This window comes from Orbicella franksi, chromosome 5, assembly GCF_964199315.1.
Source record: "Orbicella franksi chromosome 5, jaOrbFran1.1, whole genome shotgun sequence".
Classification (NCBI taxonomy): Eukaryota; Metazoa; Cnidaria; class Anthozoa; order Scleractinia; family Merulinidae; genus Orbicella; species Orbicella franksi.
The window spans coordinates 3,402,767-3,428,503 of NC_138149.1; the positions used below are offsets into that span (position 1 = coordinate 3,402,767).

At 39.9% G+C, this 25,737-nt stretch overlaps 2 protein-coding genes across 4 annotated transcripts in view; both read right to left on the reverse strand.

The window, feature by feature from the left end:
• The window catches only part of LOC145486214 (uncharacterized), a 46,566-nt gene extending 33,818 nt beyond the window's left edge, over positions 1–12,748 (reverse strand). The window contains exons 1-19 of one of the 2 annotated variants that reach the window (XM_081464826.1): positions 12,162–12,748; positions 9,651–10,006; positions 9,162–9,387; positions 8,384–8,400; positions 7,433–7,474; positions 7,100–7,153; positions 5,744–5,836; positions 5,139–5,204; positions 4,917–4,964; positions 4,306–4,359; positions 3,819–3,872; positions 3,405–3,458; positions 3,044–3,151; positions 2,422–2,466; positions 2,019–2,072; positions 1,700–1,744; positions 1,041–1,238; positions 529–582; positions 366–410 (exon numbers count right to left, since the gene is read on the reverse strand). In XM_081464826.1, coding sequence (XP_081320952.1) covers positions 366–410; positions 529–582; positions 1,041–1,238; positions 1,700–1,744; positions 2,019–2,072; positions 2,422–2,466; positions 3,044–3,151; positions 3,405–3,458; positions 3,819–3,872; positions 4,306–4,359; positions 4,917–4,964; positions 5,139–5,204; positions 5,744–5,836; positions 7,100–7,153; positions 7,433–7,474; positions 8,384–8,400; positions 9,162–9,387; positions 9,651–10,006; positions 12,162–12,228 — 1,680 coding nt within the window. In that variant the 5' untranslated portion in view covers positions 12,229–12,748. Of the gene's footprint in view, positions 1–365; positions 411–528; positions 583–1,040; positions 1,239–1,699; positions 1,745–2,018; positions 2,073–2,421; positions 2,467–3,043; positions 3,152–3,404; positions 3,459–3,818; positions 3,873–4,305; positions 4,360–4,916; positions 4,965–5,138; positions 5,205–5,669; positions 5,674–5,743; positions 5,837–7,099; positions 7,154–7,432; positions 7,475–8,383; positions 8,401–9,161; positions 9,388–9,650; positions 10,007–12,161 lie in introns of those variants that run through there. The other variant, XM_081464827.1, reaches the window with a different exon arrangement.
• Positions 12,749–13,430: 682 nt separating this feature from the next.
• LOC145486216 (uncharacterized) overlaps positions 13,431–25,737 on the reverse strand; it is a 40,001-nt gene continuing 27,694 nt past the window's right edge. Inside the window, exons 45-64 of one of the 2 annotated variants that reach the window (XM_081464832.1) lie at positions 25,211–25,264; positions 24,466–24,519; positions 24,190–24,243; positions 23,300–23,407; positions 22,903–22,956; positions 22,210–22,263; positions 22,072–22,125; positions 21,139–21,192; positions 20,990–21,043; positions 20,435–20,470; positions 19,809–19,826; positions 19,127–19,144; positions 18,876–18,911; positions 18,305–18,334; positions 18,145–18,207; positions 17,766–17,904; positions 17,198–17,301; positions 16,597–16,659; positions 16,106–16,309; positions 13,431–15,385 (exon numbers count right to left, since the gene is read on the reverse strand). In XM_081464832.1, coding sequence (XP_081320958.1) covers positions 15,230–15,385; positions 16,106–16,309; positions 16,597–16,659; positions 17,198–17,301; positions 17,766–17,904; positions 18,145–18,207; positions 18,305–18,334; positions 18,876–18,911; positions 19,127–19,144; positions 19,809–19,826; positions 20,435–20,470; positions 20,990–21,043; positions 21,139–21,192; positions 22,072–22,125; positions 22,210–22,263; positions 22,903–22,956; positions 23,300–23,407; positions 24,190–24,243; positions 24,466–24,519; positions 25,211–25,264 — 1,407 coding nt within the window. In that variant the 3' untranslated portion in view covers positions 13,431–15,229. Of the gene's footprint in view, positions 15,386–16,105; positions 16,310–16,596; positions 16,660–17,197; positions 17,302–17,765; positions 17,905–18,144; positions 18,208–18,304; positions 18,335–18,875; positions 18,912–19,126; positions 19,145–19,808; positions 19,827–20,434; positions 20,471–20,989; positions 21,044–21,138; positions 21,193–22,071; positions 22,264–22,902; positions 22,957–23,299; positions 23,408–24,189; positions 24,244–24,465; positions 24,520–25,210; positions 25,265–25,737 lie in introns of both variants that reach the window. The other variant, XM_081464833.1, reaches the window with a different exon arrangement.

Consider the following 25,737-nt stretch of genomic DNA (forward strand, 5'->3'; position numbering starts at 1 on the left):
TCCGGATTTCAAGTCCGGCGCCCTAACCACTCGGCCACGCTGCCTCCTAAAAACAGTACCTCGTTCATACTGACAGCACTGGAGAAAACAGAGTGTTCGCCTTACCGAGGTAGAGATAATATTAATTTTGATATCTCTGGGACCAAGTGAACAACTGCCTTGATATAGAAGAGTCCTAATCATTGAAGTGCCCGTCACAAGAGGTTCGCGATCGACTTAAACAACTTATCTCGGCGAAAATAAAACATATTCTGACGCAACAACTGAGGACAAACGTTTACTTTGCACAATTAATTCTTACTGGAAAGTTTTGGATCTCCATGGACTTAGTTTCCCGTTTTTATCGGACGTGAATGTGACAATACCTTAGTTCCTTTAGCGCCGGCAGGTCCCGTATCGCCTGGTTGACCCTGTCCAAGATACAATGCACGTTAATCGTACGTTACAAACACATTGAAACAGATTACATGTTTTTGCTGTCTCAAATACAGCACAAAGTTAAGTTAAGTTATTTTTCTTTCTACTCACAATAACTCCTCCAGGTCCCTGTCCTCCCGTTGGTCCAGCTGGCCCAGAGTCTCCCTAAAATGGATAACAAAGGCTTTTAGATTTAACTGAGAACCAGGTTTTTTTTTCCCGATCGAGGAAAAGAGAATGAGAGGTAGGCCAAAAACAACGTGGCGACGTTCAGTGGGAAGGAAGCGGTTCAGAGAAGGGTGGAAATCCTGGATTGAGGTGATGGAAAAGTATCAATGGAAACAGAGTCTAGAGCAGCGTTTTGGAGGTCCACGCAGCTCTACTCCACCTTATGACCTGCTAACGCTCCGCGTAAGCTCGGATTTGTCATCAATATATTCATTTGGGCTTTTAATAGTTTCTTTCATTCTTTGCTTGAATTTCAAAGTTCTGTCCGACAAACAAGAATAGGAGAAGTGCGTTGTGTATTTAAGTTATATGTCAGTATATGTCAACAAAATCCACTTCAAAACGAACAACAACAACAACAACAACAGCAACATCAAAATCATTGACAAGCTTACCGAGCCTCCAAGTTCTCCCTGTCTGCCAGCAAAACCTCGTGCGCCTAAACCGCCGTCAGATCCAGGAATTCCTTCACTTCCGGTTTCACCTGGAGCGCCGACATCTCCCATCGGGCCAGTGTCGCCGTCTCGTCCAGGACTTCCCTTAATTCCGGGTTTACCAGGTAATCCGGGACTGCCTGTCGCGCCTTTGAGACCCTGGTGAGGGTTATGAATAGTTTTAAAAATTTAGGTCTCAAATTCTTTTTTCGGTCTTTCACTCAGGACATTCAACATGTAGATTTCTTTATCACTTCGTACCAGTCTTCTAAAAGGTTTAATTTGTGTAGCTAAGCTGAGTATATATTATGTTTGAGGTGCTGGAAGAGCCTTTTTTAAAACTTTTGTCAATTTACTTGTTTTATTTACTTTCATCAAAGATAATAAATGTTGTGGTGTTTGTTGTGAACATGAGGCATAGCACTTTAATAATAACATAATGCAACTTAAATTGCCTCTTGTCTATCGCTTCGAAAAGTTCTTTCAAAGCATTAACCTGAATATTAACGCCATTGTTTTGTAATGTTGTTCGTATTCATTATTTTGCCCGACGCCCTAACTTTATCATCGTATTACGATGAAATAACAGTTCATTCTACTCTCACAAATTGCGCACGTACCTGGGCTCCAAATGACCCGGCTGGTCCTTCCTTACCTTCCAACCCCTAAGAAGAAAACGTTATTACTAAAGTAAAGCACAAATGAAAACCAGTGATTCAATTTGTTACGAAGACCGAGAAAGCAGTTCCTTCCGCCCCCTCCCCGAACAATTTTTTAGCAAACCACTAATTCTCTAAACTTGAATTGGCCAACAGCCCCTGTGCATTTGACTTATTAAATGGCTACAACGTGTTTTTACCAAAGAATCAATGACGTGGAGAGAGAAAGCTTAACTTTGAGAGAAACTTAAAATAATACAAGGAAAACAAAGGCCCTTACTTGAGGTCCGGGATACCCAGCTGGTCCGCTGGAACCAGATAATCCATTCATGCCCTAAATTAACATAAGTAGACTTTTAATAACACAATTATCATTCAAAAAAGTGTTTCATTGAAGTTGTTTCTGTTATCACCACGGTTTGTAAAGACTGTCAAACTCCCGAAGAAAAGTAACGTCATAGCTATAGTCGGGAGTCAATGAATTCCTGTTTAAGTAGATTTAGTTACAGTTACAAATGGTAGATTCATTTAAGTAAAAAAAAAAGTAGGAAGCCGCAGCTTTAGCATCTAACTCGAATAATATTGCCCTTAGCCTGTTAGGCTGAGGCTGATATCGTATTTCACGTTGTCAAAGATGTTGAAGTGTTGCAATCCAAATGGCAGAGATAATGATTTCGACTCACAGGTTGCCCATCTGCCCCTGGATTTCCTGTACCACCTGTAGGACCCTACAAGGTAAAATTGAATAAATATTATATAAGATGATATAGAGACTCAGTTATTTCAGTGAAAGTAAGTGTACATGGTGAGCAGCACACTAAAAGTACACTTAAGTACAGAGTTAAAATACAATGCTCTTCGACTGTGACGAAGCAGGGCAATAAATGAGGAAATAAGATAAAAAGTAATCGAGTTGGCAAGTGGGAGTGAGAGCTGAGAGAATGAGTCGTGACCTCGTTGTTCCTTTCGCTCGTTACTTTTTTGTTACAAGATTTCCACGATCAAAACAGCTTACAAGTATGTGGCTACCAAGTGAGTGCTAACCCTTTAAATTAACTATATATTTTTAAATTGATTTTTTTGTCTTGAACCGGCTTCGAAGGAACACTTTGCTGCAATGTACATTTTCACTACAAGGATGGTTATAGATATTTTTCACGCTAAAGAAATATTATAATTCGGCTGAATGGTTTGTTTTGATTAGCATCGTAGCATGCACCATCACTGTTTCTTCATGCACACTGACTGTGCACTGGAGAAATGTTTCTCTATCTGCCTGTCTGGACATCGCCCATAATAACCTACCAATTCACCATCCTGTCCCTGCTGTCCCACACTGCCTAACCGTCCCTCTCGACCCTCGGGGCCAACAGGGCCGGGCGCTCCCATGGGACCTTCGTCCCCCATTGGGCCCTGGAAAGTAACAACAACAATAACGATAACGATAACGACAACGACAACGACAGCGACAGCGAAAGCGACAGCGACAAAGACAAAGACAAAGACAAAGACAAAGACAAAGACAAAGACAAAGACAAAGACAAAGACAAAGACAAAGACAAAGACAAAGACAAAGACAAAGACAAAGACAAAGACAAAGACAAAGTTAAAGATAACGATAAAGATAACGATAACGATAATGATAATGGTAATAAATTCCACTTACCCTGGTTCCTTCGTACCCTTCTGGACCAGGACTTCCCTTCTGGCCTTCGGGTCCCTTAAGTTAAAAAGTGTACTTTTCTTTTATTAACTATTAACATTCAACTGATAAAATTACGGTCATCGTTTCTGGTGTAGCTCTTTAATTTGGACTCGAGTGAAATAAATGTATAGTGGAATCCCGATTTTTCGAGCGGCCAAGGTACACGAAAATTGGTTCAAAAAATCAGATAGTTCGAGAAATCGGGGGTAAAATTACAATGTTCGACTGAGGTGAGGAAAACGACTTTTGGTTCGAGTTATCGGGAGTTTGGAAAAAATGAGGGTTCGAGAGATCGGGATTCCACTGTATGAGCGTGTTCGCATGCAAAACCCTTGCGGGCTACGGGTCTAATTGTTAAATGATACACTAACTCACTTTTGCTCCATCTGGGCCAGTTTCGCCTGGCGGACCAGGAGGACCTTGAAAACCCTGCGAAAAACAACAACAACAACAACAACAAAAACATCAAGATGTAGGATCTTTACTGTAACAATGTTTGACTGTAACTATTTTGCTCCTCTGAATGTTCACGTATTTGAAAACTATGCTATCTCTTTCGTGTGAGCTGTTCAAGTAATTGATTGATATTGCTTCAGTGAAAAAGCTATTAATAACAACAGTCGACAATTACAAAAACAAACAGAGTAATACATCACTGCTAAATATACAATACATCAATACATGTAATATAAGATAGAAACGCGCGAAAAAACCTCATATATTGAGATCATCAACTCTTAAATAGATGTCGTGTACTTGTGAACTGAAATGCTCTCGAAAGACAATCTCGGACGACGGTTGAATTAACACATGATATGTCATTTTGAGATGCACTGAACAAAATCATGAAGTGATGTCATACTGGTTGTCCATCGTCTCCAGCATTTCCTTCTCTCCCTGGTAAACCGAACTCTCCCTGCGAAAAAGGAGAAACAAGCTATGAAGGTCTGATGTCAAAAGGTCTATAGTTCGTTTATGCTATCATAAACAACTTTTGCTAAGCTAGGTCTGCGTGCACAACATACTGAAAGACTATTTTATACTTACCCCTCGCCTGCGGCTCATGGTTCCATAGCCACTTTGACAATGTTATGACGCAATTTATCATCAACAAGAGGACACACGCATAAAAAACTGACGTCAACAACGAAATTTGTGCCCCGTTCATAATTCCCAGGAGGCGCGGATCCACGCCGGTTTCAACCGTCTTACGGAAACCGGTGAGATTTTTCAGAATATATGACTTAGTGACCCAAGAAAGGGGACCTTAGCCAATTAAAATCCAAAGTATATCCCAGGGGGAGGGGGATGGGGGGGGGGGGGGAGGCGTGGCCCTGGACCCTTCTAGAAGCTTGCGCCTGTTGTGCTCGTTGTTTACGCACACTTCATGGTCTTATGTACTTTGACTCACGACAGAAAACTCATTTTTTTAGTCAATACTCCTAACTAGAATTCTCAGGATCTTAGTCTCACTTCGTATCCTTTAGGTCCTGAATCTCCCTCTTTTCCAGGCAATCCAAGCTAGAAAAAGAGAATGAGATCAAAATAACGGATTATTTTAGACGCTTTCAGTTGAAATGACGTCTTGATTAGCGTTGATCAAAGACAGTCAAACAATCCAATGTACCGTAACAAAAATAATAATAACGAAAACCATGACAACAACAAACAAACAAACACAGACAAACAACGTACCCCGGCAGCCTGCGAATCAGGAACTACGCTGACTTGAATTAAAGGACCTTTCTCCCCTGGAATTCTCTAAATTTGAAGAAAAGAAAATGAAAAAAACATCAACATATACAGCAACAAAAATAAAACATAAATCGAATAAAACATCATTCTCTTTTATCAGTGTAATCTGTGCACTATTCTTTATATTTCAATGTTATCTGTGATACCGCTTCGTCCATATCACACCATCAAATAAAACGAGGTGTTGACTAACTGCTTTACCATTCACTGACTTCAACTGAGATGCATTTTCAGAAAGTTTTTTTCTCACCAGGTTTTGTAAAATTTTCCTTCTCATTTTTTATGGAAATTGGCCTACTGGTGAGCCTATGACTGATCCAGGGTGAATATGTTCTGAAAATGCCTTACTGGTAATCTGTGACTGATATTTTGAATATGATCGATTAGCAGGCCTGTGACTGATGTTCTGAATATGACTGACTGGCAGGCCTGTTACTGATCCAGGCTGATCATGTTTTGAATATGACTTACTGGTAAGCCTTTGACTGAGGTTTTCAATTTGACTTACTGGTAAGCCCGTGACTGATATTTTGAGTATGACTTACTGGTAAGCCTGTGACTGATCCAGGTGGACCGGGAGGCCCTTGACGGCCTGGTTCACCTCTGGAACCTTCTCCACCTTTGTTCCCAGGGAATCCCTAAAATATATCACAAGTAAATATATAAGCGACATTTATTTATCCTGAAACGCTGTCATCAGATTTAACGTTTTGCCATTGTCGAGGCACTACTTGGTCACTAATGTTTCGGACTTTAATGCTTCGTCAAATCAAGATAGGGGAAAGTTGTCATATCAAACAACGAGGCGCGTAATTTAGTTTATTGTTTTTTAAAAATTTGTTTGTTAGTTTTGTTTATTTATTTCATTTGCTAATGTTGGATTTCCGCACAAAAAGAAATCAAATGAAACTTCCTTGAGCTCGGCCTTAAAAGAGTTACGTCAAGGTTTACATATCTTGAAAAGTTTAGCCTATTTTTTCAAGTTGGTCGTTTGTTATCTGTGTTATCCCCTCCATCTTTGTTTCTTTATGGTAGATTATAATCTCATCGTTGTTTTCTATCTTGGTAAACTGCAATTTTTAGGTTACCTTCACTTCACAAAATATCGTGATGGCGCTTCTTTAAAGCCCAGCAATTACACTGTATTGTGGGTTTTCACCGGTCTTGTGATCAAAACTAAAAATTGGTAACCATTCAATGAATCAGAAAAGTCAAGAATAAGAGATATGATAGATGATTGATAAATAAAAAAAATCGCGCCAAGAATTAGGTTTCTGTAGTTTTTCATTCGCGCTTCATTCGGAAAAGTGTTTCGCCCAAATTTATGGAACTTTGTATGGAGACGAGGGGCACAAATACGGTGGCCGTAGAGTAACCGAAACATCTGTCATTGAGTTTTGCTATTGAAACGAAAAGGTTAATACTAGAGCTCCGACACGTTGAAATTAATACTTCTTCTAGTGCAAGAATTGTTCAGCAGAAACTAAAGCCATAATTTATCTTTTGTCTTAAGTTACAGCCTTCTCGAGCCGCCATTTAATGTCACGCAACGCAAAAGCTTCGAAATTCAAACGTACTCTATAACAAAATGAGGAGCGCTGTCGAGCTAAAACGTCAAGTTCCTAAAGGGTCTTATATCTAATAACGCTAAAACCTTCGAAGGAAGGTAATTTTTAATTTTGGAATATGACTACGTCATATAAAAACCAAGACGGAATCCTTAGTGGCTAATGCCCATTCTCTGCAAGCTCCACAAATCACTTATATTGCCTGATGGCGTCAAACATAACCGTAACATGGCCTCCCTTATATCATTCACGTATTCATCTGCATCCGCATATAAGTAGGACCAAGAAGAACTTTGCAAGTTTACGGAACAGACGTGATTAATTATTAGCTACCTTCGGTCCCTCAGGTCCTAATCTACCACGCGTGCCGGGTGCTCCTGCGAAACCCTGAAAACAGTAATGGACAAAGTTAAGCTAAACTATCAGTGATGAAACATGACAGTAAAGGTAACGTCAACTGATCTTCCTGCAGGCCGGACGCTTGTTAAACCAAAATCAACTTCATTCCTCCGTCGAGCTTGCTTTCATCTAGCTTTTATACCATTATTATGACACATTTGAAAAAGCGGCAACAGAACTTCTGTAAATTTCTATAGATGCTAAACTTTACTAAGCCTCAAGCGATTACCTGTATGCATTTATATAAATGAGCCTTTTTTCACTTACCTTAAATCCTATCACTCCGGACTCGCCAGGAGGGCCAATGACCTAGCAAATAGAAAGCAACCCTTGTTACTGCCTTAGTTGTGGAGGCGGAGAGGGAAGGAAGATAAAAGTTTCATTTTAGAATCTTCAGCGACTATTTTTCTACTAAAACTCAATCCAACAAAATATAACCCAGTTTAGTAAATTAAGTGCAGCCCAAAACGACTTTATCTCCTAAAGATACGATCACTCGTAAATGAATAGCGATTAGCAAAACTCACTGGGCAACTATCAGGGAATGCACAATCCGATCGGCTACATAGGAACCGTCTCAGTCAATGTCAAGAGCAGGCCAACCTTTTATTCTTATAGTTTGAACTTCTTCTACTTTTTTAATTGTCAGTGAATCGATCACACAGCCGGCTCTCAGTTTCTATATGATGTGACAGCTGGTTTTTGGTGCCTCTCAAACTATCAACCCAACAATGCAGTTGTGAAAAGCTAGTTCCTTTTTTTGATAGGTTCAACGAATTTATTCCCCGGTGCCCTGCCGCGCGATGTGCTGTATACAAGTAAACTCACTCTGGGCTTGACTTGTATGAGAATAACCTATTCAGCTCTGCCATTATTTCGGAGCCTCGCTGCAACCATTATCTCTTCTTACTACTTTGCTAAAAGCAACTTAAGAGGAGACTGAGCATAGAATATTTACAAAGTAATATATTCTCCTGAGCGCTTTCTTGCCGAGTTTCATCAAGACTCAACAGTAAGCACCTCGCCATAAAGTCACTTCGTTTAGGTTCAACTGAAACGTCCTCGTCATTTAAAAAAAGAATCCGATTTCCAATCACGTTTATTGGATGACGTTGATTATTTTTCACTCATATTCAATGCACGTTCGGGAAAGTAATTTTTAAATAGTCTAGTAGATCTTAAAACGCAGAAAGAAACAGCAGATATAGATTCACTTACCGTTATGCTGATAGATCCTAAAGGGGAAGGAAAATAATAATAAAAAAAGAGTTACAAGGTAGTATTGAATTAGCCCGACTAACTTTGCATTCTGAAATCTTCCCGCGCCCGAAATTTGAGATGCCTGAACTCTAAACTGGTGACATTAGTACATAGCTTTGAAGAGACTGATCAACTCTTACTCCCGGCAAATTATGGTCGAGGCCCTTGACCCTTGACCATTGGACGTACAGGCAAACTCATTCCCGTAGTGTAGCACAAGGGGGGGGGGGGGGGGGAGTGTTGGATGGAGGCCTTCCCTGAGATTTTGTTGTACTACTAACATCCAAAATGTTAAAATAGTCCTCCGCTTGGTCCAAAGAAAATGTCTTTTTTGTTGATCATGCTGTCGTGTCACATGATGTCTTTGAATCCACCGTCTTGTCCAGGTTCTTTGACATCATGACTAACACATGATTATCGCTTAAGTTATCGGCTTCGAATGCTTTGCACATCATGTAAGTTTGATTACTATTGAGTGAACACTTTTGGAGACACTTGGGGTGGGGGGGGGGGGGAAGGGGGTGTGCACAAAAATTTCAGGCTCACGAAGAAATAAAATATAAGTCGCCAAAACAAAAAACTTCGAAGGCTTTTCCCATGATGCAAATTTCATTATTATTGAACACCTTTGGAGATACTTGGGGGAAGGAGGAACCCCCCTGGCTCTGGAAGGAATAGAAACTCTCAGCCGATTTGAGACAACCCTTCCCACCCTGCACTCTATTGTCTTACTCACTTGGGCATATTGACTGGGCCACTTGGTTAATCAGGTTAGGTAGCTCCCTTGCTTCGGGAACAAAGAAAACGTCTTTGTTTTTCAGTTTCTCCAATTCACGGTAGTGAAATTTGGCCTGTCCTGCGCCAACAGTGTAAATCTCAAAGCGCCTGTCTTTCAGTTTATTAGCTGGTATATAAGGATTGCCCGGAGGAGTTTGAACACCATCGGTTACAATTAGAACAACCTGTATGAAAAAATAAGAAACATTACAGATTTAGAATCAGTGTAATCCAGATTGGGTCCAGGTCAGACTGGGTCCAGACCAGAATGGGTCCAGGTCATATTGGGTCTAGGCCAGACTAGGTCCAATAACAACAACTTTTATTCATTCTTATAATTATCCAGGCCAGCTTTGGAATCGTTCTGGTCCCAACCTGAACTGGCCTCGGGTGAATGCCTAGACTGGTCCGGTTTTGAGCGGGAATCATATCACCGAATCTACCTCACCTTTCGTACATTCTCCTCTGTTCTGAATCCATAGGTATTTGTCACTGGATCGAAAAGTTTATCATTTGCATCGTTCAACGCCTTGTGTATTTGCGTGTTAGCAAACGGTATAGGCCCAGGGAGAGATAATACTCTTCTAATAACGGCGTCTTTGTCTTGACCCTCGTTAAACCCAAATACGATGTCGGAGTCTGCGCCGAACTTTATTATACCAACATGTGTTCCCGCAGATGATACGTTCACTAAGTCAACAACTCCAGCAACAAATCTCCGGACATCGGGCCAGGCTAACTCAATGCTCCCGGAAGCGTCCAGAATAAATGCGAGGTCGAGAATGCATGGATCGTCTATCCTTTCTGTGTGACATAAAAGAGCGATATCGTTACACTTTACAAACATGGACAAAGAACGCTGCAAAAATGTCTTCCTGTTACATGTCACTATTAATCTATGAATATCACAATACTAAAATAATTTTAACCCTCAGACATACATGTAAACTCACCCAACTGTGGTACAAGGGGGAAGGAAGTGGATGGATCCCTACCCTAAGTTTTCGTTGTAATTAGATATACACACATTATTTGATGTGGAATAGAAAACCCTCAGCTTGCTCTAGAAGATCAAGCATTTTTTTGTTGGTCATAACGTCATTAAGTCCTCCATTTTGAATTTCACTATTCTCTTAGAAATTCAGAAAATAATGTGTGTGGCCCTTTCCCTGTATGAGACACGCCTGTAGGAAATCATGGTAGTTGTATTTATCAAAACAAATACCCAGTCCCATACGATGAATACAACTACCATAATTCCCTGCACGTGCGTATCAAAGAGGAAGAGGGCCATTGATGGGAAATTACCCAATATAATAATACTAGGATGCAAGAAGGTGCTACTTCTGCAAAGTTGCTCAAGAGAACTGGAACACACGAAGAATTCTGTCAAAATGCCGCTGCTATGGCAATGTCCGTACTCTCATTTTGGACCCATTTGTGATAGCGCGTAAATCCTAAACATAGTAAACATTTAGGCTGGGAACACAGGCGGATCAAAGCCGGAAATCCGTCAGGCTAGTAAACATTGGACTTTTTCAATTGTACTCTAGGAGTGTAGGGAAATTGGTCGAAACCGTAGCCCGTTAAAATTGTAGGCTTTCTATTTTACAAAGAAACAAGATGAAAACGCCAAACTACGTTTGTCGAAAAACATGTATTTGTCTCGTGATTTTTAGCCATTTAAGACTTTAGAGTATTTGGAAAAGTGCTTAATATTTAAATGTTTGTTTGTTCAGTGCAGTTAATCAGTGTCCTAGATAGCCAAAGTAAGTTCCAGATGTTAATACTATTTTCCGGGCGCCGTATTGGTATACCACAGCGGGCACCAACATAGTGGCTCTATACCAGGCTCTGTAAATTAAATTTGCGCACTATATTGGAGGACTAAGGAGGTCCACCAACATGGCGGTTCTATAATTTTGCGCGGAACATTTCGACGAATCTCTCAACTATATATGGGACAACGCACACACCTTAGACTTGACGAACTGTCCTCTTTATTTATCTTCTGTAATATCACAATTTCTTGACCTTATCCACCGAATGGTTTTTGATTTTACTTTTTATTGCGTGACAATGAAAACGCTTTATAACCCAAAGACAGCCTGTTTACAAGCTAACTTCATTGAGGTCCTGGATAGGTCTGATTTCAAACTATGTACATCTCTTACAATGATCAGTGGTCTATTTTATTCGTTCAAAAATAACAAATTTGATGTCCGATATCTAGGAATTTCTCCCTGGTTTTCAATTAAGCGTCGTAAAACTAAACCAAACTAATTAGAACACTCAGGCGATCTCAAACCATAGTTAAACCCAAACCCAAACCAAAACCAGAGTAATTGTCTAATATTACTTTCGACACTTACTTGAAAACCGCTCTAAACTAGGGCTAAACCCTAGTAGGGCTTCGAAATTTCATCGAGGTCATTATGAGCGCTCTATATCGCGTTATTTTCACATCTGACTGTTATTTTGGAACGTTACACGACTTACACAATGCCGTTTGTCTGTCTCGGTATCAAAACTGTTTCTTTTCTTGATATGACAAGAGTAGCTCTTTGTTGCGAATACTGTCGATATATTTGCAGAAATTAAACACAGATTGAAATATATAAATGCGATGTCTAATTCTTCAATTTACGCACGTCGATTACACATTGAAAACACACCAGAAATAGCCGGGAAATAGGGCATAACGACAGCCGACGAGAGATCACGGTCGTGAAAGACAATTATCTTTGTCCATCATGTGCAGCCCCCGTAAAGACAAGAAGCCTCGCACAAAAATTCCTCCGGATGTCGACCGAATACTTCGTCACAGGGCATCTGGCATTTAAAACACTTTACTGGAATTTTGGTAGAATATGAATCATTTGTCGAATTTGCAATAATATCACAATATAGGAAAATATGACGATTCTAAAATCTTGCACGTTACGTTACAGCTACTTACGTGCTGTGGATGTTTTCATTACGAAGACGCCAAGAAGAAGTAATCGAGGCAAAGTAAATATATACATGGTCTGTCCTCGCACGGTTAGTGGCCAATGACACTACTCTCAGACCATTTATGAAGCCAATACTGACCAAGAAGGATGGAGCAGCGAGTCTGTCGCGTGCGCGCGAGAACCAGGACTCAATAGGCCCTTGTGAAATATGAGTTGCTGTCGTTTGGTTCTCAAGGACATGGCATTCACGGTTCATTCAGACATTGTAACACAACGCTGTTGTAACGGTTCAACTTTCGTCCTTTTAAGATATTGCTCTAGAAAAAATGATATCTTTAGAGGTTTTTTGTTTCACTTAAATAACCCATGCCGAGATATATGCTGGTGTTTCCAAACAGGGCTCATTTTGGAGAAGTCCACTAAACAGGAGAGCTCAATGTTGTGTCTAGCCGGGTTAATAATTTATTGTTCTAAGTGAAAGATTTTTCAAAGCACACCGTTGCGTTAGTTTTTAACCGAGTTGTTGATGAGGCCCAGTTTTTGATGATGTTTGGCTTGTGTGTGCTTTGTTAACCATTTTTAAGTATCTCTATTTCACGCCTGTAATTAAAATCATTTGTCGGTGATGATTTGTGAACAAGACAAAAAGGCATTTATAAAAGAAACAGATGAAAGAACGCATCATTGTTCTAATTCAGGTGGCTTGGGCCGGGATTTGACCTCACATAGAATTTTGACTCATGTATTACGTGAGTTATATTGCGAGCCCACAGTAATTTAGTCTGCGATACATAATTTGTGTAACTCATGGATTTTACCAGTTTCAAACATTTATCGTTAGCAACGCATTCAAAGACTGAATTCCCCTAAAAGCAGCTCGCAGCAAAAAAATAGTTACAAACCACAGATACCATTCGTTGCTGACTACTTTTTATGTCTCTTTTTCCTTTCGCTCACTTTTTCCAGTTTAAGGGCACTTTTCAGCACTTCCGCAATTTAAAAGATCAATCCTAACATTTCGTTGATATTACGGTAATGGCCAGGCTTTCGTCAGTTTCCCTCTCGAATAGTTATCTTACTTTTGTCACAATTCATATTGTAAATGATTTTAAACATAGGTAAATAAACAATCAATCAATCAATCAGAATGATCTTGTGGTCAAACACTGGCGAACAACTTATGATCATTTTCGTGGCATTAAAACTTGCCATGGAAACAGTATGACGGCATGTTCCTGATCGAAAACAGTTGCCATGGCAACGATATGGCGGTATATCCCTGACTCGAAAACAGTTCAGCTTAGTCATACGAACCCTCGCATGCGGCCTTCATGAAGCCGTACCCACTTATCCGGAGAAAGAACAAGTTTTATCATTTCATGAATTCTTCGTTGCAGCTTTGTACATGCCTGATGAGAAACACTTTTGGATATACAGTCAAAGCTGACAAAATTAACCAAATCGCTGTGCAGGACTTCTTACTTTGTCAGTGGTGGAAAGCGGGACCAGAGCAACTCTCTGAAAGTGTAGCAGCTCTCGTAAGCTGGTATTGTTTTATTATTGTACCAGCTGTTATTGTTTTAGGGCTAGGGGCATTGTTTTTGTTGTTTGGTCTATTGTTCTCTCAAAGAAGGATATCGAGCCATTCATGTGGGACATTTCGAGAGCTTCTACAAGACCCTATCTATGACAGACACCCTCAAGATCAGTTATCCTGGTGCCAGAGGTTTTCCTTCTTCTTGCTCGTGGCTTACATTTGTTAACGAAAAGGAAAAGAGAAAACCTCCAGAACCTGGGTATTGACCTGTAAAACTGTGATTAAATCAAAGTGCAAAGTCAAGGTTAGCCCGATTCTGATCATGTACCTGCACAGTATTCAAGCTGAGTAAAAATTGTAATATTTGATATTGCCCTGGTTGTGCGGAAGGCCTAAGTCCGAGACCAGACTTAAGCCTTTCAGTCGTGGAGAGGATCGACTAATACAAGAAGCTAGAGAATATATATTTATGACGTACGTTAATTAAATGTAACGACCTCTACTTTTAAAGTATATGTCATTCTATCATCCTGTATCATATTGTTCCCTCTCCGCTAGGGAAAAAAAATTAAAATGGTTCAATCTTGTAACCTGGTGAGTTTGAGATTATAATATTGCTGAGGTGGTTGATCAGTGTAAAATTAATATCCGTCCTGGGCGAAAGTGAAGTGGGCCGACTGTAAACCGGCTTTAGCCTTCCATAATCTAGAAGCCGAGTTCATGTAAACTAACAGACATGTTGTTAGAAGTTAGATCTCCAGAGTAATATGAAAGCTGTTGGATACTGATACAAATACTGTTATAAATGCAAATGGTATGAATAGCATACTTCCATTAAAAAAGTTAAATTATTTGTGGGAACTGAGAGACGAGGTCAAATCGTACTAGGCAGTTTTCAACTATATTAATATCGATTTTAACAGGCACAAGAACAAGAAGAAGGATTTATTCTATACCCGTATGGAGACATTTGTTAACATAAGCAAACCCCTTGCTTGGAGAGTCACCTTGGACTCCAAGCAAACTTGGAATATTGAAAATCAAATGTACACAGCTGAGCACAATTCATAATTAACAGCGTATAGGTAGACTTTTGGCTTCTTAAACTGAGGTATTTTATGATTTTTCACTTAGAATAAATATAGCGATTCCAGCGCACTTAATATACAAGAAAAATCGTATAAACAATTGAATGAGTTTGCCTAGATGTTAGAAAATACAGACTACGTAATTGAAAGTAAGCTTCTAAAACTTTTGTTCAAGAACTCGTAAGGTTACTGACAAGAGGAAAGCGAGGGTTTCGTGAAAATCCTATGTGATGAGGTATGTACTTAATTCAGCTTTTAAGAAATTTCAAACCTACAATAAATAAATAAAACACATTTTCGCGAGTAAAAGAGATAATTTGTATATTGGTATCATATCTTTATCTATTCGTTTCGCTCCAATCCAGTTAGTAACCACACGCATTGTACGGTTAGAGCAGATGAATAACGTGTGAATGGGCCGGATGATCGAGAGTCATTTATGGCGAAATTAGTAGAAAAAACAGACGGGCCCCAATTCCAAGAAAAACTCTTGCTTTTTACGTGAATTATTTATGTCGAAAGGAGCAACGTCAACGATTGGTAATGCTTCCTTGCTAGTTGTGTTGAACTCCAATATTGTTTGATGCCATTCGTTGTCTGCTACCTGCGAGATACAAAATATAAAATACACATGAAATTAACCAGTCAATCAATTGACTACTAAATAAGATCGATATATCAGATCGATCAGTCAGTCGGTCAGTCGATAAATCGACCCACAAATCCAACGATCCATCGACATTGTTTTATCGATCGATCGCGCACTATTTTTTTTTACGCTGGAAGCGGAATTGCGCCCGAAATCTTCCAATCGATATTTTTCCAGTGGCCGATTCCAGTTTCTTAGGAAAGTCGGATAATTTCTGAAGTTTTCCGAAAGTTGCGTTTTGTTGCGTTACAACTACGTCATTGGATGTACATTTTATAATATCATCGACCATACCTCTCAACTAATTAGCGCGGACGAATTCAAAGATCGATGCATGTTCTTTGTATACCATTTACCACAAGTAGAGTTAATATCTACGGAATTCCATTATCTGGAGTTAGAGCCTGTGTTAAAGGAAAGAATAGCCTAACCGGAAAGGACTTTTCTCATATACAGGATAAGACTTCAGTGCAAGCAACATTTCATCTAAGTTTTCCCTACTCTCGCTGTCTCTCTCAACCACCGTTCAATAACACATATACGATAAAAAAAGAAAAAAAAATGAAATCTTCTGCAACGGACTTTCGACCTGAGCCTTAACTGAGCGAGCCTTTCAAATTATTACACGAAAAAAAAAACGTTGTTACATCTCTGCAAATGTCATAACACCTTTACCTTGCATCCATTCTTTAGCACAATGGGTTTGGTCTTCAAAAAGCTTGTCAGCTCCATCTCGTTGTCTCCTTGCAGTCTAATGGTACGGCCTTCCTGTTCGTCCCAGGCTCGGGAATTATAACAGTGATATGTTATGTTCTGATACACACTCCTGCTTAGAAGTCTCAAGAATTTCATCTGCACAGGAATCATGCTGTAATTTATCTGCAAAATGAAGATAATTTCAGCGCAGCAGTATAGGAAGACCCAAACGCCAGTCAGTTGATGCGAGTAACGATTGAGATGAAGAGATAACAATAACATGAATTACTTAATTTAAGAGCCGATGGATTTAGTACTGCTTTGCAAACCCGGGACACAACAAACGGTAGACGTGAAATATGCTTCGACGAAGATAGAAACGAGCGCAAATTCAGATCGTGGTGGCATGATAAAACTCGGCGACGATCTTAGTAGTGTCTTTTTAGTATCAAACCTCAGTTTTTACTTACAAGTTCTCCGCGTGGAGATCTTTCACTCATCCACCGAAATGGTTTTGCATCGAGGTCTTTAACCTGTAATGATATTGTGCATGATTAGTTCCAAGTACAAGGATTGGTCGGTCATCTTCGATAGGGAGCTTGTTGTTGTTGTTGTTGTTGTTTATAGTGGTCAATGCGCTTAGTTACACCAGCTAGTTCATAGGCATGCCACTTAAACTGAAAGAAACAAATATATTAACTAAACGTAACAGGCTTTAAAATCCCAGCTGGCGGGAGACAGGCGAGCATGACCGAGTAGTCGAAGTAAGGTCTACCGAGAAACAACTCCAGCTAAGCGGTCAGAGCGGGACTTGAACCCGCGACCTTCGAATTTCAAGTCCAGCGCCGTAACCACTCGGCCACGCCGCCTCGTCCTTGAGATCTAAGGCTAGCGCTGAGACCATAAAAAGGCAACTGTGCGATGTAGGATGCTGGAGAGTTTGTTATACTTTGTTATACTATTCCCTTGGCCTGGCATACGAAGGAATGACGGTGATAATTTCATGCAAGCTCAAAATACACGGCTAAAGAACGAAAGATTAAGTAGATTGGAAACAGGAAATCGGCAAACCTTGTTGTTCTTTGGAAATATACAGGATGCACCTCGTTCGAAGTCGCAATAAGCATATTCCGCGTCACTGGTACATCCTTCGTTTGGATCAATCCAATATTTACCTTAAAGAAATTAAAAGTTATGAATAAACTATGTTTTGTATAACTGAAGATTTAAACAGTTTGGCCTTTCGATTCAAGCGTGTGCGACTATTAACCTGGAGCTTATCATTGTAAGGACGGAGTGACATTCAGAATCGTAAGCTACCTGCGTAACAGGAGGTCAATTTACGAATATCAATTCCTAGTAAAAGGTGGTTTCGCTCACTTACCAGCGCTCAGAACCAAAATTTCTTTCGCAATAAAAATCTGAGATCTTATTTTCAAACTTAAATGACAAAATGACGACATCCCAGTTACGGCGAATTTAGAGGTACCGTTGTCATTTTGTTGTTGTGTGGGAAGCGGGCGGATGTTGGAGACAAAAGTCAAAGAATACATGCTGCACTATTCTTGTTATTCAAAAAAGAAGCCAATTTGCTTGGTTTGGTTCCGACCTTGCATACAATGTTTCATAATTCACCTACCACTTGGATAACCAGGATGTTCCAGATGAAGTTCCCTACAAGAACGCGCTGGGGATATTCTGGTGCCGTTTTGTGAATTGTAGAAATAAATAACATTGCCAAGGCCTCTGAGATAATTCCAAACGGCACTAGATTTTCCCTACAGGGAAAAAGGTAACAGACAAGCGTCAGCTATATGTAGGAACGAAGAATTTAAACTGAATTAAAAACTTATAAACGTCACAAACAATATTTGTATAAGCGTTGAGACACCTCACTGTGAAATTCTATTTTCGAAACCATTCCCCACCCCCACTAAAAGTGTCTCAACTACTTTTGTCACCTAAAGCAAGATCCGTCTACCGTAGTTATTACAAAATGCTCAATCAAGCTACAGTACCTCTTCAGTTGAGTACAGTCTAAATCCTGGACCTTTATTTTGCTGTAATTGATTTTCGTAAACCTAAAAATAAGAGTCGCAATGAATTATATCAATGTTAGACAGAAAACCGATCCTTCTCAAAATAATAACTAATACAACAACAAACAGAGCTCCCTACCCAAGAGACTGACGCTTTGCCTGGAATACCCTGTTTGTGAACACACACAAAAAAACATAACAGTCATCATTGCACTATACAATTGCGTAAGTTGACTCGAAAAGAGACAAAAAGAGATCGAAAGGCTGCCTCCACACTACGCCGGAGAAATTTGAAAACGGCGTTCTTACTCTGAAACCCATCAACTGTTTTCTGTCCACACTACGCCGGAGAAAACTGAAAACGCAACAATCGCTGTCATTTTCGTCATCGTTTTCAGAAAGCTCCGTTTACAAAACGTCTTCCGTCCAAGCTAAAACGCAAAGCCGGCGTTTTCAAATTCCTTCGGTTTGAAGGGCGTTTTCGAAAAGTTCCGTTTTTGTGATGAATTAGTGTGGACGAAAGGCCTAACCGTAGAAATAAAGTTTCGCTTTCAAATTTCTCTGGCGTAGTGTGAAAATCGAAAAGAGATGAAAAGAGTAAGGGATTCACACACGGGGGTTCGAGGGGCTACGGAAATTCTGCACGTGGGTTTAAAACTCCAAAGCATGTTAACTTGGAGGACTTGTCGTCAATGAAAACATCAACTGACCTGTTCTCCAGGTGGGCCGGGCGGTCCAGGAGGTCCCTATAGGGAAAAATAACATCTTGAAACAAATTGCATTTGAATTGCAGGAAAAAGATGAAGACGATCAACTTTTAAAAATGTTCCGCTCAGATACGAAGGCTCATGTCATATCATATAAATCATCACTGAAATGCAGTGTTTTATTCTTTGATTCAGTTCTTAGCGTATTGCAAGGTATGTGTAATAGCTGACAAAACGAACATGAAATAACTTACTTGTGGTCCTTCGGTTCCCTGTAGAAAGAAAACAATGTTAGCTGTTTAAATTAAAAGAAACATTCTTGGCGAAAGTACAATACATTTAGAATTATTGAGCGCGTGGTTGGCATTCAAACTTCCGCCCATAGATGGGTTTCAATAATGCTTGCAATCCGGATCCTAGGGATATTCAATGTCTGAGCAGACACCATTGTTTTGCTTGCTTTAACCCAATTGATCCCGCTGATACTGTAGGATGTAGGCCTTCACGGTAAGTTTTCACGCAAAGTTCAGTTAAAAAGCTTGGAATTAGGAATTTGCCAATGCACGGGTTATGAGAGGTAACTAGAAATAATGTCCATTCTAGATAAGAAAGCTAAGTAAGATTGATGCACAATGACAATAATTATCCTTCTTTATATAGATAAAAAATAATTGGCAGTTTGACACACAGTACTTGTACTTTCTTCATCAGAGATATTTCACAGTGTTTTTGTATCCCGGATAAAGAAGCACACGCACCACGAAACGTCAGGTATTTTGTCATTCAACGTGCTTAGAACAAAGCTCTTTCGTTGATATAAAACAAAGGCAGTGTAGTTTCCAGCATTCCAAAATTTACTGCCACTCTACGCTAACAGTATAATCAGGTTAGGATGTGTTATGTGCTATTTTATGTAACGGACAAAATAAACATTACCGTTCTGCCTCTTTCACCCTAGAAACAAAACAAAACAAAAAAATAATTAAAATTACTGTAAATTGTTTTAACTTAATATTAGCAACCAGGTGGATTACACTGTTTTGACCCAGTTGGTTGCGTCTTTTTTGTTTTGTGTTTTTCTGTGTGTTTTTCTGTGTGTTTTTCTGTGTGTTTTTCTGTGTGCAGAAACGTAGTTTTGCTCAACAAATATAGTGTTTTTGTTTTTAGTCGCTATTCCACATGTTTACACGCTATTCATGTGCTCACAGTGCATTGGTGCATTGCGGCCATGCCAGATTAGCTTGTCATAGACAATTCTATGTAATAAAGTTAAAAGTGTGTTTTTTGTTTTGTTTTGTTTAACTTCCTGTTAAAGAATCCCAGTCATATAACAGTCCTTATAAACAACCTAAAAAGGTCAATAAACGAGAATGGTTGAAGAATGTCCATTCACTTGACCGGCTCTCTCCCTCAATTTGAATCTTTTTGAATGCCTCCTTCATATATTCTCAAGTTGAATTTTGATACTGAAGACCTCTTACCACGTAGACAAAAGCGAGAAGCGTGAATCGCTTGCAACAACATAAAGTAAAAAAAAGCTGCGGTTTAGTTATATTACTTACAGGAGTTCCGTGGTCACCTTGAGGTCCCGTGATTCCCTGAAGGAAAAAAAAAAGATATTACACACTCTAAAGTATAACACAACAGAAAGTGGAGTTATGACCTGGGGGGGGGGGGGGGGGGGAGTTATGATAATCAGTGTTGGCTCCCAACTGTGTATGCAATTGTGTATTGCCGATAAAAGTCTTCCAAACTGAGAATTGACACGCAACGCACATATAACCGTGGATAGAAGCCATATGAATGTTGGATGTTTCAGGATTACACTGAATCGTCCGCCGTACACCTGGTACATTTTTGACGAATTATTTGTCTGCCTTATTCAAATATCTTGGCCAATAATTTGTCTGAAAGAACTACTGTCAAAACTATCTCTAATCAGAATCACTCACTCGGCAAACAATGAGGAAATTAAATCACATCAACTTAAAAGAAATTTTAATTGTAATGTTGACCTCGGTCTAATTTGAGCTCAGATTCTTCCGTAAAACTGAGTCGCCAGAAGAACTGATTGGCAACAGCCAGGTAAACTATATAATTATCAAGACTTCATTTACCTCGTCTCCACTATAGCCTTGTGGTCCCGGCATTCCTTGAGGTCCCATCACGCCCTATCGTAATCACAAAACAATCGTTGTCAACACTCTTCACTTTTTGCAATGGCCGCTAACTCTCATCTAGCGGATGAAATCTTTGAGTATGTTACCTTTGGTCCAGGAGCGCCGATACCTGCATCTTGTCCGCGTTCGCCTTGCATGCCCTGGTACACCAAGAGATAAATTCACATTTAGGATCTCAATAAATTCAAGGCGACGAAACATTTAAGGACCGCAAATCTTAGAAAAACTGGCCACTTATTTCAACGTAATTATTTCGTAATCTTTCCTGACATAAACCAGGCATAGCAAGAGGGGATGGAGGGTACGAGAGATAACTCCCCAAATGGGCCTTCTTCCCAAGCTAATCCCGGAGCAGACGTGCACAGCATCTAAGGTTTTGTGTTTCCCGCGGATATTAGAGCAGAAGAGAGACTGCTCGCAGTCTTTAAAGGGGTGGCATTTATCCCACTCCCCTCATTGTACGTCTGAAGGCTTAAGAATGGGATCAGTGAGAAACGCCAAGTTTGAAACTCAAAATACAGGCAAACTTATATTTTTTGACATTGTTCAAGGAGGATGGAGGAAGTGGGTGGGGTGGGAGAACCCTCCCTCGGGTTTTCATTCTGATAAAACACATCTTAACCGTTTCGCCCTAAATATATTAACAGCTACTAAAATAGCATCACAACGGCAGAGAAATTTAAAAACGCAACAATTACCGGTTATATTTGATTTGTGTTTGAAGAAAACTCGGGTAGGGGAACCACGTTATTATCGTGACGTTATCAATTTCGAAAAGCTCCGTTTTCAAAATGTTTTCTGACCACATTAAAACGCAAAGTCGGTGTTTTCAAATTCCTCCGGTTTGAAGAGCGTTTTCCAAAAGCTCCGTTTTCGTGACGAATTAGTGTGGACACAAGGCCGGCGTAATGTGGACGGGTCCATAGAGCAATCCTGTTCCCAAAATGAGTGTTTATAACGACTAGGGTTAATAATCGTGGTTTACGGTATTTTATCTTCATTTATCTTCATTTCCTTACATCTTCTCCTGGTTCGCCAGGCATTCCGAAAATCCCCATAAATCCGGTATCTCCCTGAAAAGAGAATTGTAAGGTTAGTTCACACTCTTTCACTCTGGCTTGCAATTCGCGCGGAAGTAATTTGTTTATGATCAGTACCTTTTGTCCAGTTGTTCCAGTCTCGCCCTCCTCGCCAGCCGTTCCTTTTATCCCCTGAAAAAATTTTTTTTACTTAATTGACTGCCATTGGTGTATGCAATAGACCAATTTCGATATATTAAAATTCAGACTGAAATAATAGACCTCAGTACGAGGCTCTGGGGAATAACTACAGAGTTTGTGGGGTTTATTACCCACAGCCTCGTGCTAAGGTCTGTTGTCTTAGGCTGAATTTTAATATATCGAAATTGGTCCATAACAAAGATATCGGTGACGTCACTTATTGTTATTAATATGCCAAACAGAGAGCTATTGGTTGGTGAAACAAAGAATTCTTTTGTTTAACGTTTTGAACATTTAAATGACAAAAACAATGTCTGTAAACAAATATCTTCCCTATTGCGGGCTATCGAAAAGTCCGCAAGAACTACAGCCGAGGAAAAGGATAGACAATTGAAAACAAGAAAAAAGATCATAGTGAATAATAAGCCATATTACCGAGTTACCTTGCGCCTCTGTCTCAAACAAGTCCTCGTGAAAAACCTTTCAGATGAAAATGAGTTTGATTTGCATGAAAATGGACGTGCAGGCGACACACATTTTCATATGAATGGTTTCGAACGAAGACTCGTTTTGACCAGGAGCCCATGATGGGCTCCTGTTTTGACACAGAGGCAAATGGTCTATTCAAACCTCTAGTCCACTTTGCCCTCTCTCTCCTACGCTTCCATCTGCACCATCGTCTCCCTGGAAACAATAAGTAAGAATATTGTAGAGAAAAAAGAGGCAGTCCTCCATAGAACCACAACGTAGTCAGGCAAATTAGCGTCTGTTTTTATTTTAAAATAATTGCACTACAGCCCGAATGTTCTATGAGCGACTAGAAAACGAAGTGAGCGGTCTGAATAATGGACGTTTAAAAGCTAAAATGTTTATGTATTTCTAAGCCAAAAATAAGGAGTTAATTAAAATCAGATTCATGGATTTCAAATAGAACTCACTGAGTGTATACTAATAAAAATGAATAAACAAATAAATAAAAGATAAGCAAATAGCGCAAGGCAGTTGTCTCCATTACAGTGATTCTTACCAGATCTCCTTGAACGCCGATCTCGCCCTTTGTTCCTGATTCCCCCAGAAGTCCAAGAACGCCATAGCTTCCAGGTTTACCCGGAGGGCCCAGTTCTCCTTCGTCCCCCTGGGAATATCATTATTTGGAAAATAATAATAAGTAAGGTACTCGTGCAAATGTTTCTTCTCGATGCTGTTGAAAACATACTTAAATAAAGTTCCCTAAGAAGAATCAACTACTTTCGGAGCTGTCACTTGAAAAAGCTGGTAGTAGTTATATATTTTGTGCTTCCGCTTAGGGCCCCGTGCACGCTAAGCCGGAGAAATTTCAAGTGAAAACTCAGCTTCATTTCTACGCTTAGGCCTACCGTCCACACCAATCCGTCAAGAAAATGGAGCTTTCCGAAAACGCTCATGAAACCGGATGATTTGAAGACGTTGGCTTTGCGCTTTAATGTCGACGGAAAACATTTAAAAAACAGAGCTTTTCGTAAATGATGACGTCACAATAACCGTGTTATGTTTCCCTCAAACACAAATCCAAAATGACCGGCGATTGTTGCGTCTTTAAATTTCTCCGGCGTAGTGTGGACGAGGCGTGCCGTGGACGAGGCCTTGGGTAACTTCATTTCAGTAATTAAGTATATTAAGTCTTGGTAAAATACTGATTTCGTTCATTATTTGCAAGAGATGGTGCAAGGCGTCAGGTTAAGGGCAGAGTTCGCATCGTAAAGATATGAGTGTGCTACTGAGATTCAATCAGTATCAGGGGAAATAAAAATCTCTAAATAATACTCTTTGCACTGTGATAAACTGAGAAGAAGTCCACTTTAAAATACCGAGAGTGCAAATGCGTGTTGTCATACTTCTTTAACCTTTTAAAAAAAAGTTTGATCATTTGCTACTTACATTTTCTCCGGGCTCTCCTGATTGTCCGGGCTCCCCGTCGTTTCCTGGAATTCCCTAAAACGTGATAAAAGCTCTATCAAAAAAGAACTCAAGAGTTTATGTCATTTCCCGATGTTTTTCGCATTTCACCTTGCTGCTTTCTTTCCAATCCTTGGAATTGTGCTCTACGAGGCATTTCTATGGGTACGCTACTCCATTTAAGGAAACGAAGTCGTTTCGCAAACAGATTAATTGAGAGAAATTATTTCACAGAAAGTTCCTGACCGAGTTACTTACAGGTGTGCCCATGGATCCCGGAGTTCCTTCTTCCCCGGCCGGTCCTGGGAATCCCTAAAAGTTAACCACCAGACGTATGAACTTACAAGATTCCTTTTTTAAAGGCAACACTTAACGGATACCGTGTTTTTAAAGACGCTTATAAAGCAACGAAGTTGACATCGTCCCAGAAAAATCAATTAGAGACGATGGTTAGTAAGAAACATTCCTTGACAAGTTTTGAAGATGGGGTAAAACAGATCACCGAATAATAAAAGGTACGTGTTCCTAGGGTAAATATTGGTCAATATCAACTAGAAATTTTTCAGATGGATAGCATAGACGTTAAGCGGATAGGACCTTTATAGTCAAATGACTGCTGGACGATTTTCCACAGAGAAACGGGGAATGTTACAAAATGCTGTAGCTGTAGTTAGTGACAAAACGACGAACAAACGACTGAAACTTCCTAAGTTCATTTTAGCATTTTTAAAGCTTACGACCACTTGATCAATTGTATATTTTCACAGGGAATGTGGTGTATTGCTTAGAGGACAAGGCGGTGCCCTGAAGACAGTTGAAATGGAGATAACTGGCCTGTTTTAGTGGTACAAAAGGAGGAAAACTTGGACATGAATTTCATACGATTTCAGTGATAAGTTCCAGTACTGCATAAGCTTCAGTACTGGATAAGCTACAGAACTCAAAAGTAGTAAGAAGAATCATAATCCACAAGCAATTTGCAAGTCTCCTATTTTCCACCTACACGAAATCCTGAATCGCCAGGTGCACCCGGTCTGCCATCAAGTCCGCGGTCTCCCTAGCAACAAAAGCATAAGAATCGGACAGTTAAAGTTTTAGCTTTGTCCGGCGTTACGAAATATTGAAGTTGAAACCTTCTAACTGACGTTTAGGAGGTTGCAAGGTTGAAGTTTTCACTACATACATGTAATCATTTATCTTGACATTTAACTTTCGTCGACTCTTTACGTCTCACCCCAATTTGCTATTTTAAAATCGCCTGAGGCTGAGAGCTAGACTATAATGCAGTCTATAATTCTTCTCTGATCTAGAGGTAAAATAATGTGAAGTCTGCAAAATGAAAATCTCGATTTTCTTATCACCTCCCCTCCCTCCCTTTCGCCTTGTCCCCATCCCCCCTCGCCCTCGCCCTCCCTCCCCCCACTTCCCCCTTCGCCCCATTTCCAACGTTACAAACGTCACCGCAGTGACTGTATGAATTGCTATGACCATACGTTTGGGAATGGAGAAGAGACTTGAGTGGAATGCATG